This window comes from Equus przewalskii, chromosome 6 (genome assembly GCF_037783145.1).
Source record: "Equus przewalskii isolate Varuska chromosome 6, EquPr2, whole genome shotgun sequence".
NCBI lineage: Eukaryota > Metazoa > Chordata > Mammalia > Perissodactyla > Equidae > Equus > Equus przewalskii.
Genome location: NC_091836.1, coordinates 31,147,128 through 31,170,455, shown reverse-complemented (window position 1 = coordinate 31,170,455; position 23,328 = coordinate 31,147,128). Strand labels below are relative to the sequence as shown.

General features: G+C 46.3%; 1 protein-coding gene across 50 annotated transcripts in view; it reads right to left on the bottom strand.

The window, feature by feature from the left end:
• GRAMD1B (GRAM domain containing 1B) overlaps nucleotides 1–23,328 on the bottom strand; it is a 227,559-nt gene that overhangs the window by 49,582 nt on the left and 154,649 nt on the right. For 3 of the 50 annotated variants that reach the window (XM_070625107.1, XM_070625106.1, XM_070625108.1), the window contains exon 1: nucleotides 12,260–12,653. The exons of 40 other annotated variants lie outside the window; for them this stretch is intronic. In XM_070625107.1, the coding sequence (XP_070481208.1) occupies nucleotides 12,260–12,309 (50 nt within the window). In that variant the 5' untranslated portion in view covers nucleotides 12,310–12,653. Of the gene's footprint in view, nucleotides 1–5,520; nucleotides 5,717–7,320; nucleotides 7,397–12,259; nucleotides 12,662–23,328 lie in introns of those variants that run through there. 7 more of the 50 variants (XM_070625109.1, XM_070625096.1, XM_070625095.1 and 4 more) reach the window with 7 other exon arrangements.

Below are 23,328 nucleotides of genomic sequence, written 5' to 3'. Positions count from 1 at the left end.
GCTGAACTGAATCTCATTCTAGTGAAGGTCTTCATATCCATGGCTTTAACAATCCCACAGTGTCATGACAGCTCCCAAATCCGTACCTCCAATCTGCTAATATTAATAAAAATAGGTAAAAGCTTATGAATATTTATGAGTTACTGGCACAGTGCCAAGCATTTATCAAGCATTATCTCATTTAATCTCCCCAACTGACCTATGAAGTATTAGTGGACATTACTATTAGTCCTACTTTTCAGGTGAAATTGAATTACTGACAGATTAAGTAATTTGCCCAAAGTCAGACAGATGGGTAAGTGGCAGGACAGGGTTTGAAACGCACGCCTATCTGATTTAAAAGAGCCTGTCCTCAGAACCAAGCATTCAGTAATGTTTGTTTGCTGGGTGAACAGATGGAAGGACGGATGAAGAGAAGGATGACTGGGTAGCTAGGTGGATGGAAAGAAAGAAGGAATCAATTTCCTGACTCCAGTCTTCAAGCCATTCTCTATTTTGCTAGCAAAATGAACTTTCTATAAAGTAAACCTGTCATTTTTGACCTTCCTCTCCCTTGGTTAAACCCCCCTATGGTTTCCTATCCCCTTAGATAAAGTCTGAACCCCAAACCATGGTATAGATTTCCTCAATTATCTTACTCAAGCTACCTGTGAAGCCTCCACCTTTGGCTCCTCTTCCCAGCACACCCTCTGCCTCAGCCATCGGGGCCTATTTACAGATCCTGTGCCACGCCCTCTCACTCCTCCACTTCTGATCACTCCTCCTGGCTCTGAAATGGCAAGTTCCCCTCCAATCACCCAACCGACTGACTATTACACATCGAGACTAAGCCCAAATATCCCCCTTACCCTCCCACAAGCCTCGCCACCATCCTTCACTACACAGGAGGAGACGTTTGGAGCTATGGTTCTAACTCAGCAAAATCGCTGCTAGACTTGCTCAATTCCTAAAACTCTTTTAAAAGGCACCCCCATTATCCTATAGATTTAGATGTCCTGCTGAGCAAACGAAACCATTCCTATATATCTCAAAACCTATAGTATTGTGTCTTTCAAATAAACTCTATGTGTCATTAATCTGGTCCTGTCACCATTATCAATAATAGCACATTGCATTATATTTCAGAATCTTGGAATTTTAAAGCTAAAGATGGCCTTAGATGTGCTACAGGAAGGGAAGGAAGACTGGTATTGGAGGAGCTGTTAGACCCCCTTCAAGAGTTGAGAATTAATGCATCCACTTGTAACCTCACATGTAAGAAACCTGAGAAACAGGGAGGTTAAGTGCCTGGCCAAGGTGATATGACTTCCTTTCTGAATCTTCTGTTCCACAAACATTTACTGAGCACCTGGCATAGTGCTAAGCATTCAAGTTCATATTAGTGAGTAAGAAAGGATCTTTGTGTTTGGGACACTGTAGTCAGGAAGACCTGGACATGGATTCCTCTCCTTGTACTATAAGCAGTGAGTGGTGTGACAGGAAAGAGTGAAAGAATCTTAGCCAGACTTGAGAGACAGGCTTCCTTGAGGAGATGCACTTGAGACTTGAGTTGGGTTCTGAAAATTGTATTAGAGTTAGCCAGGCGATGGGCCTGGTAACAGGAGGGAAGAGAGTGTTCCTGAAAAAACAAAACAAAAAAAACCCAGTATGAGCAAAGGTATTAAGGCCTAAAAGAATATGGAATACACAAAGCATTACAAGAAATTACACGCTATTGAAGCATAACGTGATTGAGCTGATGCTTAAGAGATTCCATAATCATCAACTCTCCCCAGTAATAGGTCCACTGAGACCCCCACCAGCCAGCCACCTTTAGCCAACTGCAGGGGGGCCCAGAGGTCATGCACTCATTTCCCATCTCTCCTATTTTTAAGACCTCCATCCAGTAAAGACTATTTCACTCTTTTCCTGGTTACCTTGCTAACAAACAGGGCTTCCTTAAGTCTGGCCACAACACCTCATGCTACAGTTTGATCCTACTTCCTACACTTAGATCTAGCTGACATCCTTGAGAAAGAGGGACATATGGAAAGAGGAGAAAGGATCTTTGGGCTTTCTGCAGTGTCTCTCTTTGCAGCATCTCCCACTTACACTCAAGACATGGGAGCCATCACACTACTTTGCTTGGCCTTTTTTCCCCCCATCCTTATACCCAATGTGGTCCTGCAGGCACAGGTAGATTTTGTCAGCAAGCTAGCTCCCTGATCAGCCACCCCAATTCTTTTTAGAACCCTGAGCAGAGCAGAGTAGTTAGCTGGTACTCCAGTGTTCCTTGTTCGAGTTAACTTGCTGGCCTCCAGAGAAATTAATAATTTCTGCCCTAGAGGTTGCAAAATGTGTACCTGTCACTCTGCACCCCTGCGCCTCCACCTGCTCAGACTGTCGCAGCTCCTCTCCGTCTCTCTCGCCACGGTGTGTCCCACCGCCCTGGCTCATTCCCAGTCACATTCCCACCCTCCTCCCCCAACCTGGACACTCCACGTCCACTCTCTTGTCTCCTCTAAGCCCAACCCTGCCACGACTTGGACGATCAGATGTGCGGCTAAGTAGTTTCAGTGCCGTGGCACCAGTAATTTCGTTAAGATCGTCTGATACATTCCAGACATTCCAACCTAAAGGAAGAGCATTTAGTTAGAAACTTAGAAAGCCAGTTTCAAATGAAACACTTGTTTGCTGAGGGCCTGCTTGGGCCTTGCAGGGTCAGGATTCATCGTCAGTCTGTGGTGTCAGCAGGCTCAGGGCTGAGTCCCAGCTCTGCCACTTGCTGTGTGACCCTGGCCTCTAAGCCTCATTTTTACCATCGGACAAATGAGAGATACTAATACCTACCCCATAGAACTGTTCTGTTAAATGAATCAACAGAAATAAAATATTTAGTGCAGTGCTTGACACATAATAAATGCTATTATTATCGATTATTATTAAGAAGGCTTTTGTTCCTCTCTGTAAAATGTGGAATAAACATCCTTGGCCTCTTTCTCAGAGGGTTGTGTGGACATGCTTTAAATGCTCCCAAGCATTACTTTCTATAGTGGGGACCAGATCCACCCGGGGTGACTTACGGTACAGAATGCCAGCCTCACCCCCATTCAACAAGTGAAAATTTCCAGCAGATGGTCTTACGAATCTGTACTTAAAACAAACACCATAGCTGATTCTGACACACTCTAAAATTTCAGAACCACTGCTCCCAAGGACTAATCTTCTAAGTATCAAGGGGTAAGTGATGAATCTGCCCCAGATAACAGAAACCTGCTTACAACTTTTTGAGTGTATCAGCTGTTCACTGTCTACCTGGTGGGTGGACTCGCTGGAATGGTAAGTCAGTTGAGCTTGTCATGAGAACTGCCAATGGAGAAGAACCTGAAGTCGAGCTGATGGGGAGTGGGCATGAGGGTATGATTCTCAAGGTAAGGCTATGGCTCAGTAGCTGACAGGACAATGTCATCTTCTTTTGGTATAGGAGCCCAATAATCACCATTAGAGCTTACGCCCACAGCCGTGTTACAAGCACCTCACCCCTCCTTGCCTTTGGTAGCATCTGGTTAAAGCTGATTCTGATATCTAGTGGTCCCTAATTCCTAACAGACAATTATTCTGTTATCTAGCTACATACCTTCCTTCCCATGCCAATTCCAAAGTTTCATCAATAATCCTCCTCACTTCTTTAAAATAGCACTGCAAATATCCATGCAAATTAGCCAGCTCCACTTTGAATTTCCCCCTAGCACATGCTTAAGTGTCTGAGATAGGAAGACCACAGGTGTATTTGCATAACATTAGCATGAAATTTACATGTTGCCTGCAAATGCCTCTATTAGGTCTGTCCACCTAAACTTGTTCCAAATGCAGAGCTTACTAGGACTCCCTGAAGGTAGTTGTTTTTCAGTTCCTCTCTTTATTCCTGCTTGTCACTTAACAGTGTCTCTGTACCCTCATAAAACCACAGCAAGGTATCTGGGAATGGCCCAAATCCACAAATCCCAGCAGGGCCCCAAATTCCCCTTGGACCCTCCTCAGAGAGCAAAATACCAAGTCACTTGGAAAAAAATCTTCCCAGGCTTATTTCACTCCTTATCATAACATCCTGGAGCTCCTGTCTTGGCTCCCTTTATCCATGAAAATAAAAACGCAGTCTCAGGTCGCCATGGGATGACTGGTGCAGAGAAAGGGCTCAAGCAGTCCAATCCTCTCACTGTTATGGATGGGAAGCACAGGTCCAGAGCAACGACATGACTGTCCACCACGGGGTGAACAATCAGTTGGTCACCTCACCACCCAGACCCAGGGTGTTCAACAGTGCAAGTCTCAATGGCTTTTTCACCCACACTTGTTAGGACACTGGATGGGGTGGAGGTTTGAAAGGATGAGAAATGTACCCTTGCTTCCCCCTAAGAGAAGCTCCCCATGACCATGCGTGGAACCCCCTCTTTGTGGGCCTATCACTTGGAATCTAAACCTGGCAACAACTCTGCCATCGAATTCAATTCCTTCTCTAAGGGAGGAAGCCAGCTGTGCCTTTTGTGTCAAACTGTGGTTTCCTGGTTGAAGAAAGGGGCCGGACAGCTTCTAGGAGAGATGTTATCTAGCAGAGATGTTTTGTTATTGTTGTTGTTTAATGGCGTAGAGGTTCTCTCACCAACTTATGCTCCAGCTGAGCCACAGCCTGGTCCCAGCAGGCCACACTTTGGCCTGGATGTAGCAACACGCTGCATTTCAGCAAGGGGCTGGACAGGAGAGGGCTCCCGGGATAATGTCTTTCTTTCCTGTCACAGTTCGTACAATGCCAACTGCAGAGGCTGACACAGAATGGGCCTCCCTGAACTGCTACAAGAGCAAGATTCCAACAGAGATGAACATCTTGTTCTCTCTCATCTGTTTGAGTGTCTTGCTGAAATTCCCTGGGGGCCTTCCAGGTTGGGCCCCTGGGTAAAGTATACAAGGTGTGCATGGACAGGCTCTGTCTGAACTTTGGAACCAAGAAGGTGGAACTAATCTGCTGCCAGCTCAGACCACTGGCAGAGATACCTTAGAAATAGAAGCCTGACAATGCTCCAGACTCATTAACTAGCCACTGGTCATCTAAACATCGGCTCACAGGGTCCACACTGGCTCAGGCCCTGTCCTCTCTCTGCATTCTGTCCCTGACTGGTCCCCATTCTCTGTAGATACAGAGTAGATAATTCGGGGTACTTCCTATGGCAAACAAGCTCCACCTACCCAACCCTCCTTCTCTATCTTGTTCAAGTATTTATGGAAAGTTAAAAAAAATTTTTTTTAACTCTCACAAGGGGAATGGAAGGTGGCAGAACCCATCCAAAACATTTGCAGCCAGCTGACTAATACCTAGATACATTCTCATTAGTGATCTCCTTAAGCCTGGAAGGAATTCCTTGTTGTGGGGGCCAGTCCTAGCAGTGACTTCAGTTGGTGATGAATTTATTAACTGACAATTAACATAACGGCAAGGTCCATGGACAGTCTTTGGGGCCAAGCAAAGAAAAGCAGGCCTTCAGTTACCCTTCCGCTGGTGTTCTCAATCCAGAGAGGTGATGGGTAGAGAGAGGGCCGAGACTGAGCAAAGGCTGCTCCTCTATTCTGCTCAGCCAAAGAGAAGAGATCCTTCATCACAATGGCTGAAGCCTCCATCCATCCCTCTCCCCCACTCCCTGGCCTTCCTGCAGCTTCTGTTCAGCCCAGAGTTTGGAACTCAATTCAGGAACAGGCATGACAAACACTATTTTTCATTTCCATGGAGACCAGGGCCTGCAATAGAACCAGGACTCCATGCCTGAAATGCCAAAACAGCCTGACCCACTTTTCCCCCTTCCTGCAAAAACAAAATAAGTTTGTTTGGGTCCTGCCAGAGCTGAGGGAAAAACCAGAGCTCCTGTTATCTCTAAGGACATTTTGAACAGGAACAAATTATGACAATCTTTGAAAACTCTGATGATGCCACAGAACCAGCGTCAGAAGTCAGACATGAACTGTTTTACCCAAAGGGCTCACAGGCTGTACCAATCCACTCTGCATCCTTGTCCTAACCTTCTAGAGGAAGAGGTTCTATCCCCTAAGAGATGTACTTAATGACTTGAGATCCAACTCCAAGAATCTGAACTAACGGAACTGTTTCCTCAATTTCATCTTGTACCACTTTCTCCCTCACTCTTTTCTGGCCTTTCTGTTCCTTGAACATACCAAGTTCACCCCTGCCCCAGGATATTTGCACTTGCTCATCCCTCTGCCTGGAACTCTTACTTCAGAGTTTTGAATTTTGGTTCCTTTTCAACATTCAGATCAAAGCTCAAACGTCACCTCCCCAGGGCAGCCTGTCTTGAAGGACCACTCCATCTCAAGTGGCCTCTCTGTCCCCAGGCAATCATTATCATATAATGCCATTTTCCCCCTTCAAGGTACTTATAAGGAGCTGAAACTGTCTTGTTTTTTGTTGCTATTGAGTTGTCCATCACTAGATTGAATGCTCCACAGGGGCTGGGGCCTCGTCTACTACGTGGCTCCCCAAAGTCTCTAGGACAATGACACACACTGGGATCACAGATACGTATTGCATGAAAAGCAACGAGCTCTTTTGAAAGATGATCATTCAGGGCCAACCCTGTGGCTCAGTGGTTACGTTTGCGCACTCCACTTTGGCAGCCCGGAGTTCACCGGTCCAGATCCTGGGCGCGGACCTAGTACCGCTCATCAAGCCACACTGTGGCAGCGTCCTGCATAAAAGAACTAGAATGACCTACAACTATATACTGAGACTTGGGGAGACAAAAAAAGAAAAAACCATGGGTGGGAAGTGGGTGAAAAAAAAAAAAGCTGCTCATTCCACTGTTCAGCCACTCTGTTAGCTATTTCTTTCTTAAGCCTGAACCAAATCTGCTTTCTTCTAACACCAGCCCATTGGTTCTTATTCTGACTTTTGGATCCATGAAAACTATAATATGACATCACTTCCAGACTCTTTGCTGGCTTGGTCACTTTGTCTAGACATCAGTGTAAATGTCTGAGTTTAAATTCCGAACTGGTTCATGTCCTTGAGAAAAAAAATCACTTTATCCTTCTGTGTACCTGTGTTCCTTGTCTATTGAACAATCAAAACCTACCTTACTAGGGTGAGAGGCAGAATCTTAAAACAAACAAAATAATCTAATTAGATAGTGCATCCCCAAAGTAAAGGGCATCCTATAACTGCTCAACAAGCAAAAAAAAGTGTTAGAAGTAGAAAGCAAATTCCCAGTTAAGACACTGAATCCTGTTTCTAACTTCCATCCTTCCCACATGGCAAAGACAAGGGATGGCGATACAGACTGCTGCTATTCAATCTTCAGGTGGTCCCTCCTTCCACGGGGCTGGGAGGATAAAGACTTCTATGAAGCAGAAGACCCTGAAATGAAACACAGGAACTAACTCATGTTGTACAATTTCCTTTCCCTGAGATTTTTCACGATGGGACAAATGCCTAACGTTTGAGAGACCGTCCTGCTGGGTCCACAGGCAGTATTAGCTGAACTGATCTACAATAACAGTCTGTAGTTTGGAAGGGGCCTCAGTGGTCATGTGAGCCAACCTCCCACCGGATGCAGGAATCCCCTCTGCAAGGCCCTGACCACAGCCATCCAGCCCCTGCTTCTGATTTCCAATGAGAGAAAAGGGCTCACCAGGTGGCCTCATACATGTGTGGAAAGCTCTAAAGGGATTTTTAAATGCCATGGTCCTTGTTTCTCCATGATTCTCGTGATCGTTATCCATCCAGCTGTCTCTACGTTTCAGTCTTTCAAAATTAAGCTAACCTTGCTGACTCGATGTCATTAAACAAGCATTTATTGAGCACCCACTATGTGCCTCCAACTTTGTGATACTTATTCATCCTGAGGGCCCCATGGGGCAGCGACTGTGTCACGGTTCTCTGTAGATACGCAAAGATTGGATACACAGTATTTAGCACAATATTGGGTACACAGTAGGGACTTAATATTTTTAAACTTGACTACTATCAGTCTCAGGCAAATTTAAGTACGATCCCACCCAAAGTATTTCAGAAGCCTCACCATCCAGGAGAATGGGACCTTGTGAAAGGAGAAAAGGTGCTAAGCTATCCCAGGAAGCTCCATCCTAGAAAGAGATTTCCAGTCCACTGGGAGGCCACAAACCACTGGAACAAGGCAGGGTGGAGTTCAACTGAATGAACTTCCAGCTTCTAAGTTTGCTCATCAAGGGCCTCTCCCCCATCCTCAGCAAGAGAAATGAGGCTACTGAAACTGAAAAGAACTTGCGCAGGATCCTCCATCCACCTACGCCACAAACAGTTGAAGAGACCAGGCTCCGTGCCAGGCAGGTAATGTTCTAAACATTAGGGACACAGGCTTTACTGCTAAGGAACTCACCACAATCTAGTGGGAGATGCAGACATGTCATTAAGTAACAGCATGCAGTAAGAGCTACTTGGATTCAGTCAAAACATCTCCCGTTATGACCTGTGAAGGGAGCCAGGCAGTCCTGACTCAGCCCCTTCCCTGAGTGTGATCTGGGGGCAAACTACGCAAGAAGAATGAGTGTGGATGCCACCGAATCTCCACAAAGACTCAAGGATGACAAAGAGCATATAAAGGATTCATCGTGAACTACTGAGAGCAGTAGCTTCTCTGAGACAGAGGGACTCAGATCTAAATTAGGCAAAGGTCCAGAAATGAGAGCCAGGCAGTCTGGGCCCCAAGTTAATTTAGCATCCCCAGCTTTCCCTCTGGTCAGGGCCACACCACCTCAGGCACCAGAGGTCAGAAGAAGGCTCCTAGCTAGGCAGTCAGCGTGTGCAGGGCGTATGTGGATGAGACGAAATGACAGCATTTGGTGCACCGGGCCCCTCTTGTCACTCCTCCCTAACCTTGTGGTTAGAGCCAAGTGTATGGTTAATCCCTTCCTGACCCCTAGGGATTCAAACCCAGTCCGTACTTACCTTCTGCTAGAGATCAAAGAGAAACAGACCCAAGAATACCCATTATGCTAAAATCACAGAAATTTTAGAACAAAGAAGACGGGAAGAGGTCAGACCATCTGCCTGGCTGCAGGCAGATACCAACTCACCCAAGAGAGGCTTTCTCCTAATTTAAAGTAGATGCAGGGTACCAAATTCCAGGACTTCCCTTTGTGACCCTTCTCAATGTCGCCTGCTACCATCAGGAAGTTCGTCGTGATTGCAACAAAAATCTGCTATGATGCACTTAACACCATTTTCTTCTATTCCACCTTTCCCAGACATGAGGTCAGCTCATTAGCTATCACCTGTCTTCTGTTCCTACCCTCTTTCTTTCAGTGGAATGATTCTAACTCCTCAAACCTATTTTCAGAAGTTAAAAATCATTTCCCCTACATCATCTCCACCAAACCTTTGTTTAGATTATACCTCAAGTGACAGAGAAGTATTTTATTGATGACGTAACTCATTTCACCTTTGGGCAACTCTTTATTTTAAGCGCCAACTGTTTCCTGTGGTTTCCTACCAAAGGTCCTACTGCTATTCACTTGGCAGCCATAGAATAAATCTGATTCCTCTTCCACATGCAATTTGAACATGGCTCTCATGCTCCCTCAGTCTTTTCTCCTCCAGACTTGCTGGTCCCTCCAGCCATCCCTCACAGAGCGTGGCTATGGATCCCTCAGCCATTGGGTTCACTCTCCTCCGAATGAATTCCAGTTCATCTCAATCCCCCTTAAACTGTGGAGCCCAGAAATGGATGTCATACTGCAAGAGAAGCACTCCGATAAGCTCAGAATAGAGCAGAGCCGTCGCCCCATGTGCTTCGGAAATCAGAGCAAACATATATTTTTGGAGTCATCTTCTGAATCAGGGGAATCTGGAATTAGTCACTACTCTCTTATGAGTCTCTGGCTACAGCCTGCAGGATAAGGAGAGTGCATGCATGTGTAACATATACGTGCAGATGCCCATAAGGAACACCCCCCACTCCTTTCCCCAACCAGACAAACCCGAGTTCCGGTGAGATGGTGAAGAATCCACCCACCTCTCATCCAACTCAGGTTATACTACAATTCTGAACATTTACATGAATATCTCCAGGCCAGATGCAAAACCACAACCCTTAGAGATTCTCTTATCTGGAGATGTCAAGTCCTTAGCAAACGTTTTCCCTCCTAAATCCAAACATTTGTTCCTTGAATCTTTTTGCCTGACTTACAGATAAGCTGACTGGCCAATGGCAATACTGTGAGGTTCCAAGCTCATTAGGAAAACTGAATCCAGCCCTGTCTCGTCCATAACCAAGAACAGAAGGGTGTGTGTGTGCAAAAACGTGTATAGCAAAGGCTGCCTGCACCCTTCACGCTTTTCCAAGAAGGTCTCGGGTGATCGTCAGGGCCTTCTAAACAGGACTGTCTAATTCAGGGGTCAGCAAACTACAACCTAGGGAGCAAACCCAGCCTGCCACCCATTTTTGTATAACCCACGAGCTAAGAATGGTTTTTACATTTTTAAATGGTTAAAAATAAAAAGAGTATCTTGTGATACGTGAAAATTATATGAAATGAAAATTTCAGCGGCCATAAATAAAGTTTTATTGGGACCAGCCACGCACATTGGTTCATACATTGTCTATGGCCATTTCTGCTGCACAAAGCAGAGTTGAGTTGGTACAGCCAAGACAGCATGGCGAGCAAGGCCTAAAATATTTACTCTCTGGCCCTTTACAGAAACCGTTGGCCAGTCCCTGGTCTAACAATGTATGACCTTGAAAAGGTCTTTTCCATGAGCTTCTCCTCTGTCAAGTTGGGGACGAGGGCATCTGTGTCTCACAGACAAGGAACCTGTGCTTGATGACTCCGTAAGTTGAGGGAAGGGGCTGCCGGCCTGCTCCCACCTGCAGAGGAAATTTGTAGGGCCAGGAAACAGGGGAGTTTTTTCTACGTAGAATGCTAAAAGCTCCCATTCCTTCGTTCTCCCCCAAGGGGGTACTAATTTCCACAGCCTTGACCCTGACACTGTCCTGCCACAGGCAGCCCCCGAAAACATCCCTTTCTCCTTCCCTTCTTCCAAGGCCAGCTTTTTCCACCCTCGTCCTAAACTTTAAACTCTGGAGTACTATCCAAGGCCAAGGAGAAAAACGTGCCCACGGCTCAAGGCTAGCTGTGGGGAGAGAGGAGAGGCAGGAAGCAGAGGGGTGAGGGGGTGGCCACAGAAGCACAGTTTGCTAGCAAGTGTCAGAGAAGGCAAAGAGGCAAAAAAAAATCCCTTCCGCAGCCCTGGCTGAGCACTTGGCTGAGTCCCCAAGGAGACAGAGCTCCGAGTTCTCCCCTACCCCTCCACTTGCCTAAATCAAGCAAATAACTAACAATGCAAGGAGGTGTGGGGGAGGAAGGCCCAGCCACTGGGTGTCTATTTTCTGAAAACACATGGCAAATCTCTGAGCCAAATGCAGGCTAAGCCAACGAATAAACAAATCCCTTTATTTCCCTGAGACAGGAGCTATCAACTTCCCCTCTCACCCTCTCCTTCCACTAGCCAGGTCCATCCGTCCCATGGCTCTCTCCCTATGGGAGAAGCAGTTTCTGTCCATATCTGAGAAGGTGGCCTGTCTTATAACCCGCCAGCTTGCCTCCCTCCCTTGCTAACTACTGCTCTGGTCACCTCTCCCCCACCAGGGGCACCCCAGAGCTACACTGGTGGGGAGAGAGCAGGAGCACATGGCCTGTCCACACCTCCCCCAGAAGCTCGGGCCAGCTCTCCATGACGCACCGCTAATTCAATCCTCTGCCCTCCTTTCTCCAAGTTAGAGGACCCTGAGTAAGTCTTGCTGGCCAAGGGCACCCTAACAGCCCCAACTCAACCCCTCCCTCCAGCCGACCTGGACCCACCCCTCAGTGCTCCAAAGCTCAGCTCAAGCAGTGCTGCTAAGAAAGAGGGGAGGAAGGGGGAGAGAAAAGCTAGGGAGGGAAAGGAATGTGGCATCTCTGCAGCATGATGTCACACTGCCTGCTTTCTGATCCCCCAACACAGAACAGAAGCAAACAACATGGACTCCGGATTTACTCTGCCTTGAAAGGTTTGTGTTCTCAGCAGCTCTGAGCAGCCTGGGCCAGCTGGAAAAAGCACACAACCAGGCAGAGAGGTCTTCGCTACAGCCCCCAGGGCCCCAACCCGACCCGGGCATAGCCACCCCTTCAAAAAATCTCCCGAGGAGACAAAGATAGACTGACACGTACACACACACAAGCGTCAGCACGAGTTAGCACTAACCTGGAAGCCATTAGGAACGGTAGTAGAGTGCAGTGCAGAGAGGAACTCATTCATTCATGCATTGGGCAGTGGGGGGCGGGGGCGGGGATCGGGGGCCCTGAGGACGCCGGAGGACACTCACCTCCATGACCACCCCACAGCCCAGTTTCTAACGGGGGAAGGAAGTGGGGGCAGGGTTCTCATAAGCTGGGGGAGCTTCCTTTCTCTGCTGTTTCGCACAGCTCTGGAATTTTAAGCATGACTCCCCTTTATTTTCTTTGCCCCCACGTCCCTCTGCGGCTGTTATTTGGTGTGGTCGTGCAGCCGTGCAGAAGTCCCTCTCTCCCTCACCCTTGCTCCCTTTCTCTCTCCCTCTGCCTCTGCCTCCCTCACAGACAGCTGTTCGCCAGCTCCTGCACGCACGCGCACAGGCACACTCAGACACGCACCCCTCTTTGCGCACACACACACGCGCGCGCACACACACACGCGCACACACCCTGCCGCCTGCCGCTTTACATAATGCAACTCTTTGGTGCAGTCAGCTTGCCAGCTCTCAATTATTCATGCCAGCTTGGAGGACAGAGGCGCTGGGGCTGCGGGCGTTATTTCCTCTTCATCCGCAAATCTGACAAAACACAAGCTGATGCTCCCGAGAGATTCTGCTCCCTTTGCTGCCATCAATTATCTCCCAGGTGTTGCCTATTAGGTCAAGCTGTATCAAGGAGGTGACACTAAATCAAAACACAGGCGCCTGGCTCAAAATAGAGCCCTGCATCTTTCAAAGGCTGACAGCTGCTCTCCCTGCCTGAGCTTTGGGAACAGAGGAAAAGAGGAAGGCAGCATTGGAGACCAGAATCTGCAAAAGAAAACGGCTGAGGGCCTCTTCAGGGGAGCCTCTCCCGGACTTCCAAGGGAGCCAGCCGAGACACCTGCTCCCTGAGCAGGTCAGACTCTGACGGATGAGAAAACAACACTTAAGTAAAGCATTTACATTCACGACAAAGCAAGGTCATCTGAGTTTTCACACTCTAAGCTGCACCTCCGAAAATCATTTTCTCTCCTGTCCTTTCACTGAAATGCAACATTGGTACTGAAATGGCCCCCAGATGAATGCTGGGTCAGATGAGAGGTATTCTATCCAACGACAATATTAACGACTATTTTGAAAGTCACTTACGGCTTACAAAGCACTCTCACTCCTGTTAATTCATTTGATTTCCACAACAATCATCTATATATAGGCCTCATTATGACCAAATCTAACATAAGGATGCCGAGCCCTGGACGGGTGGAAGGTCCCAGGGCAAGAAAGGCTAAGCTGGGAATCCAGATCACCTGACTCTAAACCCCCATGATAATGAGCTACCTAACCCACCAAGTACGACTGTGAATCTGGGGAGAACCACCCTCACCTTCTGAGGGGGTGGTAGTGGAATCCCAAACCAGGGACAAAACAGACAACAAAAACAACAATGATGGTTAGCCCGCTGTTTCTCAAAGTGTAATCAACTCAGGATCTTGTTAAAGCACAGATTCTGACGTTGTGGGTCTAGGGGAGGGCCCAGGGGTCGACCTTTCTAATGAACTCCAAGGTGATGCCCACGCTGCTATTCCACGGACCACACTTTGAGTAGCAAAGAGGGAGCTTATGCTTCCTCGCACTTTGGATGTTCCTACAGGGTTTTGTCTTTCTGCTGCAGCTGCACAGGAATACATGCTGAAGGTGAATAATAATTATAATCCATTGATGTCACCTGTGTCCTACTCCCCAGACTCATGCTGAGAGCTAATACTTCTTGGGCAACTGCTGGGAAAAGGTCTCATCCTGGAATTGCCAAGCACTACAAGCTCATCATGAAAGGCCTTTCCAGGATTGTTTCTGTTGGCAGCCTGTTAAGAGAACAGCAGCTTCAAGGTATCTAGGAAGCACCTGCGTTCGGGCTATTTCGCCCCCACCTCAGTTACCTAGAAGAATTTCAGCTCCAAAGAAAGTTGTACTAGGGCCAGCCCCAGGGGTCTAGCAGTTAAGTTTGGTACACCCCGCTTTGACAGCCCAGGTTCAGTTCCAGAGCATAAACGTACACTACTCGTTAGTGGCCATGCTGTGGTGGTGACCCACATATTAAAAGGGAGACTGGCAACAGATGTTAGCTCAGGACAAATCTTCCCCAGCAAAAAAAAATCTTGATTTAAAAAAAAGCGTACTGGTAATGCCCTAGGATACAAGCCCTACCCCAATTCTACCCACCCCTACTCATCTGGCTCAGTTCTGCTTCTTCTGAAACGTCTTTCTTGCTTTGGAGGGCCCACCTGCCTCCTATTTTGTTACTCCATGAAAAGATCTTGGACTTCGGAGTCAGACCTGCATTCAAAGCTAAGTGACCCTGAGTAAGTCTCCCACCTACCCCCACCTCAGACTCAAGTTTCTTCATCTGAAAAAGTCAGTAACATGTATTGCCTCCAGTACATTGTTGAAACTGATGAAATAAAATAAAGGTGTGGAAAAGCACCCAAGAGAAGTTGGTCACCTCCTTCACTCCTGCCTTTATAAACCATAGTACACAAGTTAGAAGTTAATTGTAGTTTCTGTTGTTCCCTCTGTTGGTTTTATCTCCCTAAGAAGATTGTAGGCTATTTCTTTCATGTTCCTCCAACACGTAGGTGTACTGGGTACGGCACAGGTAGTCAGTAAATATCTTTGCACCGAATGTCCTGTCCTCCATTAAGACAGTAAACGAAGGGGCTGGTGAAGTCAACCAGCCAGCACCCTAGTCCTGGCTTCCCCACTCACTTTGTGACTCTGGAAAAATCATGCCAACTTTTCAGGAGCTTTGCTTTTTCCACTATAAAATGCACAGATTCATCTTTCTTCCCAAACAGCTCTACACAGCCCTGTATCGTTAGTATCTTCATGGTGAGACCGATACTAAGGGTTAAAACGGCAGGGTCACAGATCAGACAAACCTGACAAATGCTGGTTCACTCAATGACTAATTTTGTGACTTTTGAAAAGTTAACCTCACTAAGCTTCAGACTTCTTAATCTTTAATCACAAAAATAAAAGAATCTTACTGGATTGTGTGAGTATTAAATGAGGTAAATACATGTAACAAACTTTTCACTATGTCTGACACAAAGTATCTGTCCAGTAAATGAAAACTATTATTATTACCGATATTGGTCAAAACCAGTAGAGGCTGGCCCAGTGGTGCAGCAATTAAGTATGCACGTTCCGCTTCGGTGTTCCAGGGTTCAGATCCTGGGTGTGGACTTACGCACTGCTTGTCAAGCCAAGCTGTGACAGGTGCCCCACATGTGAAGTAGAGGAAGATGGGCAGAGATGTTAGCTCAGGGCTAATCTTCCTCAAAAAAAAAAAAAAAAAAAGAGCTATTTTTAAAAAAAACAATGAAAGATATCTTCTAGTGGTGAGACAGGTATTCAGAAGCCTTCAACTGAATCTGAACCTAAGAAAAATCTCAAAAGCTCCTTAAGATACATAAGGTATGTGCACAGTATTTCCTCAGTCACCAAAATGTCCTTTGTCTGCTCCTCCCAAATTGTACCTCATAAATAATAAGAAAGTGACAGAGTAAGAAATCAGAGAATCTGGATTATGTCTACTGTGTTATAAAACGTAAGCCTTTCTTTCATGATTAGAAGCTCCTCACATGGGCTACATAAAACCAAAATTATCCTGGTAATAAACAGAAACAGAAATACTTTCTATGTGCAAGGCAATTTGCTAAGTCTCTGATATGAATGATCTCATTTAATCCTACCAACAACATTTAGAAAAGGTATCTATCACTCCCATTTTTCTGATGAGAAAACTAAGAGGTACAGGGTTTAGTAACTTCCCTATAGTATTTAGTTAATAAACAGTAGAGTATTAGTTAATTTCAGTATCTGAAATCCAGATTGCCACTCTTAACCATTATGTTGCGTTTGAAAAGCAGGTGCTACTGACTTGTCATCAGGAGGGCAGGGGGCTATTTTTTACTAACAGAGTTTATAGATTTGCTCTGCTCCCCTCATCCTCCTTGAAAGTCACGGCACAAACTGGGAGAAGGCCAGCTGAGTCCAAGAGCGCACCCTGTGACCATAACAAAGCCAAGTGGACTTCCACACATGGAACTTCTCGGGCCCCCAGGCCCAATCTCCACATTTTCACAGCTACTTGGTGCATAAATTCCCAGACTGCTTTTCTGCAAATGAATTGAGGAAACTGAGGTATAAGTAGGTACCTTTTTCTGAATTAAACCTTTCCCTTAGAGATACAGAAAACTGACATCAGCTTCTATTTTTGAAAGGAAAAGAGGTTTCTGGGAGTTCTGTGCAGAATCAAAAGCACTTTCTAAAGAGCACTCTGGAGGAATCGGGGGAAGAAAGAGAAGTTAAGGTACATCTGCAAATGCAAGTGAACCAATTAGTCCCATTCTGTAAAATGAAGGTCAGTGTCTACACAGGATCTTGCTCACCTCAAGCGTTTAATAGCTGTTGTTGCCAAGAATGACAGACAGAGCTGAGAAAGGACAGAGTCTTATTACATCTTTGAACCATACTCCCATTCCAACAAAAACAAGACTTTTTACATAGCAAGTACTTCAAATATTTTAACTAAATCTGAATTTGTTGAATTGTGGGGAATGATAGACAAAAGTAAACCTGATTATATTACTATTATCATCCAAACCACAGATGCTTTTACAAACACCAAGGAGCTTCCTGAAGTGTGTGGGGTAAGTGAAAGAAGGAAAAGGAACAGAGATCTAACATCTACTGAGAATCTACCACGAGCTAGGTACATATTTTAGTTACTTACACAACTTTTATTTAATCAAACAGATGAGGAAACTGAGTATAGAAGCCTACCCTTACCCAAGGTCACGCAGGTATTTCTCAAATCGATGTCCACACCTCACCATGCTACCTCCAGAAATAACATCTACTAAGTAAAAGGCACTTCAAAGGTTACTGCATTTAATCATAACCGGTTACCAGCACAATATTGCATTTAACTCTCAAAACAACCCTGCAAAGTAAGTTCCATTGCTCCTCCTTAGGCCAGTTGCCCATTTACTGCCCCTCAGCTCCAAATCCACCCTTCTTCGCCCCACCTTGTGATGCTGCAGCTGCACCTTGTGAACATTTCGCCAGCTTCCCAGTGAGTCTCACTGGCACCCCACAGCAGTGAGTTTCCAGTTTATCTGCTCCAGCCTGCAGCACCTCAGGAACCTACTGAGCCACATCCTCTCCAACGACCTCTGCATCTTAGCCTTGCACAGGGGGCACCCCTAGCAGTTCGTTCCTTCACTGAGCGCTCTGCCTCAATCTTACAGGTAGTGGCTTCTTCTTACATCTATCTGCTACTCCTGAATTCTTCAGAGTCCTCTGTACCTTTTTACTTGTTAACGATTCTTAATATTAAATCTTTCCCGTTCAATTTACTAGTGTGGTTTCTATCTCCTGACTGGATGCTCAATGATATATTACTATAGTGATGAGCAAAAAGCAGCTCAGATGAGTAAGACACCATCCCTGCCCTCAGGTTATGCAGTAATAATAAAATGGCTAAAAGCACTCAGAACATTCTATGAGCCAGACACAGTTTTTATACATTTAATAGGTAATTTCCTCAATTAATCTTTGCATCAATGCAACTTTACAGATAAGGAAATTGAGATATCTCAGAGATTAAATAATTTTCCAGATCACCTAGATGGTAGATAGAGAAACCAGGACTCATCTCCCAACATTCTGACTCCAGAGTCCATTCTCAGCCATGGTGCAATGCTGCTTCCATCAACTGGCGGTAGTCAAAGAGCGAAAGAGGGCAAGGAAGCAGAAGCGGAACATAAACACAACAGTCTTTCATAAAGTTTGGAAGAGAGAAAAAAACTAAATTGTTAGCCAGAGAGGTCCACATATGTCCAATGAATTAAAAAAATGAGAAGGGGCCATTAAAGGTCTTTTAAGTCAGCCCCTGTGGTATACAAGAGTTGGAGCACCCCGATCATCAGATACTCACGAGACCCTTTAAATTACTTTTCCCAGAATTAACACTCAGGACATCGCCCATGTTTTATGAGCCATTAATGCAAGAGAACTGATGGTCCACAGACTTCCACTCTGCCCTCTTTGACTTTAACCCACAGAAGCCAGGCTGGGGGTGTCCAAATGAGTATACTGATTGCCTCTGACCCAGCTGTAACCCAAGACCTCTCATTAATACTGCATCTCTCACATGAGGAGCAATGATGTCTACGTAATTAAAACCTGAAGCAAGAAATGGCCAGAACTATGGGGGGGAGGGAGCCCAGGATTCAGACAGCTCTAACACCACTCTCGCTCCATGGCATACCAACACTCCCACTAAACCAGTGCCTACCCTTTAGGTCAAGCTTTAGCAGATGGAAAAGCCTCCCCTAGAGCCAAATTCAGCCCAGCGGGACAAAAAGGACCAAGCCCCCAGCCCACTGGGAACAGACCATGCTGGGGTTAGGGCTCCTTCCACATACTAGGCAAAGCTCATTTCACCATGCCTGCCAACTCTCTCCCTTAATTTTCTTGTAACCCTATGAGTGTCACCTTTTTCTTTTCTAAATGTTCCCGGCCAACCATCAATTTTAGATTTTCAGCCAGGACCAGCTATAAATCCACTGAATGGGCCATGCCAGTAGTTCCCAAACTTTGCTGCACTTTACTATCACCTAGGAGTTTTCACATATCCCAATGCTCAGGTCACACCCCATACCAATTAAATCAGAATGTCTGGGAGTGAAGGCCAGGTATCAGTATTTTTAAAGATCCACAGGTGATTGCAATGTATACAAGTCTAGGAATCACTGGTCTATACAAATTTAATTCTCCAGCAATGTAGTACAGAAATTACTTATAAAAGTATAATCTAGTGATCTGTATTTAATCCCGTATTTAAATATATTTAACCTGTATTTAATTTAATCCAAGACATTTTCTTCTCTTTTTATGATTTCCCATATAATACTCAGAGTGAACACTCATTGAGAACTATGTACCAGGCTTGGTTCTAGGCATTTTATGAAGGTACACTGGGCTCTATTTCATTTAACCTTATTATTCCAATTTCGCAGAAGAGAATTAAGTCAAAAGAGATTACCAGCACGTCTGCAAGTTTACTGAGTACACCTGAGATGTCACTCATCAGGAACTAGAGACTTTAACAAATTTAGAAAGATCAAATTCTCCCAGGTTATCTTTTCACTGATGTTTGGGTTTTTATTCAACCCAATTAATTTGCTCTAGTCCTTTGGTTTTGAAAATTGCCCTCTTTGAAAGAGGAGACAATCTCATGTAGGCAAGTTTGGTAAGATTCCGAAATGCACTGAAAAGAGAATGAAAATTCCTCCTTTTGCTAGATCTTCAGAATTACAGCGGGTGCTCGGGGGCCATGGCAAGAGTCTACACAAGATGGCAGGCACTAAAAGTGTGGCACCCGAGAGGAAAGCACCGATCTCGACATGGGATCGGAACATTACACCTCACATGTGGTAAGGATGGGGCGGGGAACAGAGTTGATTCCTGGGTAGGCAAAAATGAGATTGAAGAAAATGAAGAGAAATTAAATAATCTACAGTCATGAGTCTACGGGAAGCAAGTGGTAGCAGGAGTATACGTGGTGCCCAGGAGCTGCAGAGAGGCACGGAGAAAGGAAAATAGAAAACAAAAAAGTGAGGAGGATGACAGAAGGGATTGGCAACTCAAGGGCAGGACTCAGAGTCTCATGAGGGAATATCCTAAAGCAAGTGGTCCTCTTTCCAGGCAATCATAACTGCCCAAGCAGGAAGGCCCTGAAACCACAGCAGGGCAGCTACAGATAGGAGACCTTTAAAACATGGGCATGGGTCTAATCTAATTATTTAATTATGCAAATTAAAGTAGTAACTTGCCCACAATCCCAGGGTTAACATGGAAGAGGATTAAATAAGAACACAAACTACTGAGTCCAAAGTTCTTTCCGCCACCCAAAGAGTCACCAGGTTCTGGATAGGGTCTGCCCCTAGCTACCCTTCAACCTTCCACAAGTGACTCTACCTCTGTCAAAGGAAGATAACACCTGTTCTTATAAGGTGATTGTGAGGATGAAAAAACGTAAGGCCAAGTGCAATGTCCTAAAGTCCTAGACATATGTAGGACTATTACTGTGTAATGGTTACCCTGGTGTGCTGCTCCCTTCCAGAATGAGGCATTCATTTCCCCAACTGCCTGAAGTAACAGCTGCCCATGGGTCACAACTGAGCTCCTCTTTAGGAACTGCCCCTGACCAAGGGACCAGCCTCACTGAAGAGCACGCCCCTCCCTGAGGACGGATCACGTCTAAAGGCTAGTCCTTGAGAAGATACGAAAACCTGCCCCTTTGCCTCAATTTGGGGATAATTCTGAGGGCCATCCCAGAACCAGAGCTTTCCATGGGACCGGCCAAAGCCTCCTGCAAGTGCATCAAAGTTTAACTTCTCCCTCTGCCCAATGCTGATTCCCTCACTTACTTCCAGATTTGTTCCCAAGAGCACTTCCCAACAAACCCCCTGCAGACAAATCTGTCTCCATGTCTTTGCCAGGGGCTCTTTCCAACCTAAGACATACACTAATTACCACGAAGGGATGTGCATGAATAGGGAGGCAACAGAGCACGCTGTTAAAGTTTAAGAAAAAGGCCAAATCTCACACTCAGGAAATCATTACCAGTTTGGAACTGCTAGAGAGGGTCCTGGCCCCCTGGGACGGGCAGATGACCAGGCTATGGCTTCTACCTCTGTCCTCTTCAGGACATGAGGAGAGACTAAGCCCTTCTCCAAATCACCTCTTTGCAGAGGTAACTGACCTCTCCTTAATCCTGGATTAAGGTCTTAAAGAGGGAAGCTGCTTGCTGGTGCCCCAGTTAAGATGTTGACATGTACTTAAGAAGAGATCTTGAGTCCCTCCTGCCATTGGCCCAAGGCTTGGGCTACATGACCATCCCCTCCATCTCCCTCTTCCCTATGCCCACTCTTCCTTTAACCTAAAGAGAACCAGCCAGCTTTGGCAGATAATAGATAGAGCTCACATCATGAAAACACCATTGTTAGGCACTGGGAGCCGGTATGCAAGAGAGGGAACGAGCACTGTGTTAGGGAAGGGGAGCCAGGGGGACTGTGAGTTAGGAAGGAATCCTAGTCAAAGCAATGACCCTGTCCCCAGCTGGGGGTCCTTGGTGTATGCAAGAGAAGCTGCTGTTGCCTCCTGGCCCCACTCCCCACACTCACGTATGTATCTCAGGAGTTTGGTTGGTCAGTGGGACCAGCCAGGGCGGAAAACCTAGGAGGACACAAAGCTCCAGAGATCATTTTTCAAGAATCTTGACCCAGACCCTCTTTAATTCAACCCAGACTCTCCAGGGGTAACTTGGAGGGCTCTGGCACAGGTACTGAGAGAAATTCCACAATCTCTCTTCAAGAGGACGGCACACAGCCCTGGACCTCTGGAAGTGCTGTCTAGCATCTGGCTTTCTGCAGACGTGCCCAAGCTGCTTTGGGAGGTTCCAGGCCTTGCCTGCGTTTACCTTCAATGAAGATTATTTGTATCAATGGACATCTTTTCTCAGTGTCCATTTTCTCCATACATGTCCAGCTGTGGCAGTTAGTCTCAGTCACCTCCCCAAGGGCAGCACCTGGGCGGCTTAGGCTACTGCTCCCAAGACAGGCCTCCTCCTCCTAGTCAGGGACACAAGATACACCTGACTTTCAATTCAGGCTACTGGAGGAGTTGCTGAATCAAAACTCACTTATAAGACAGCATTGGCTGCCTGGGGTGTAGGCACCTAGATGACAGTGGTATGCGACCCTGGATGTATCTCACCCTTTCTCTGGGCCTCAGTTTCCCCATCTGTTCTAAGAAAGGGTTAGTCTAGACAACACCCTAGGTAATTTCCTGCTCTAAAGGTCCACGATCACTCTTCACCTCACACACCTCCAGGTGCTAATGAGCAGCAAAAAGAGATGAGCTCCATGGCCACAGCTAGGGAGGCAGAAAAAGGCAGCAATGCTGACCACAAAGGACAGGGCCAGAGACCCAGCCATGAGTCCTAGTCTCTTTCTACTTTCTCTCTTCTGACCACATCATTGCCTCAAACTATCTGCCTCTCTTCTTCCTGCCTCTGCATCTCCTGTCTCTCCAGAGAAGAAAAGCTCAAAAGCTATCAGGGTGGCTGTGCCGGACAGCTAGGAGGCACTCTCTTTGTAAACTCTAAACTAGTCCTCATTAAAGAATTTTGGCATGGCCTAACTCTTCCGGTCAAAACCTAACGGGGGCTGGAAGGGAACAGGTAGGGACAGAAGAGATGTGACTAAAGAGATAAGTAGCCAAGTGGCAAGCCGGGAACACTGACTCACCAGAGACACACACTGTGACATCCTGGCAGTACCAGAACCTCCAACCAAAATCGCACCTAACCAGAATCACATTCCCTTCTCACAGTCCACATGCTGCGGATCCTTCAGCTGTGTACCCCAGACATTGGAGCCTGCCTGATGTAAGGGCTACTGCAGAATAAACCCCCACCCTTCGGCAAGGACCTTTCTTCTACAAGGCCTGAAGGAACGTGGAAGTCTACTTACCAGTGGGCAAAGATTACAATGCTCAGCATGGACCAAAACCACAATGTGGCTGTGAAAATAACTAAAATACATTTGGGCCTCACCAACAGCAGCAAGTGAAGGGAGGTAATAAACCCACCGCAAATTGTACTGGTAGCAGCACACCTAGAAAGAGTTTCACACTTTACAAGATCTCTTGTTCAAACAAGATAAATAAGACAGTGCAGGTCTGGACATCCTACCCAATGCGAAACTGTAAAGCAACTAGGGGTGTTTAGACTGAAATAGAGATGCCTTCAAGCACGCAGGATATCAAAGATATGAAAAGAGGATGAGGGGCCAGCCCCATGGCTGAGTGGTCAGATTCACACGCTCCGCTTCGGCAGCCCAGGGTTTCGCCGGTTCGGATCCTGGGCGCGGACATGGCACCGCTCATCAAGCCATGCTGAGGCGGCATCCCACATGCCACAACTAGA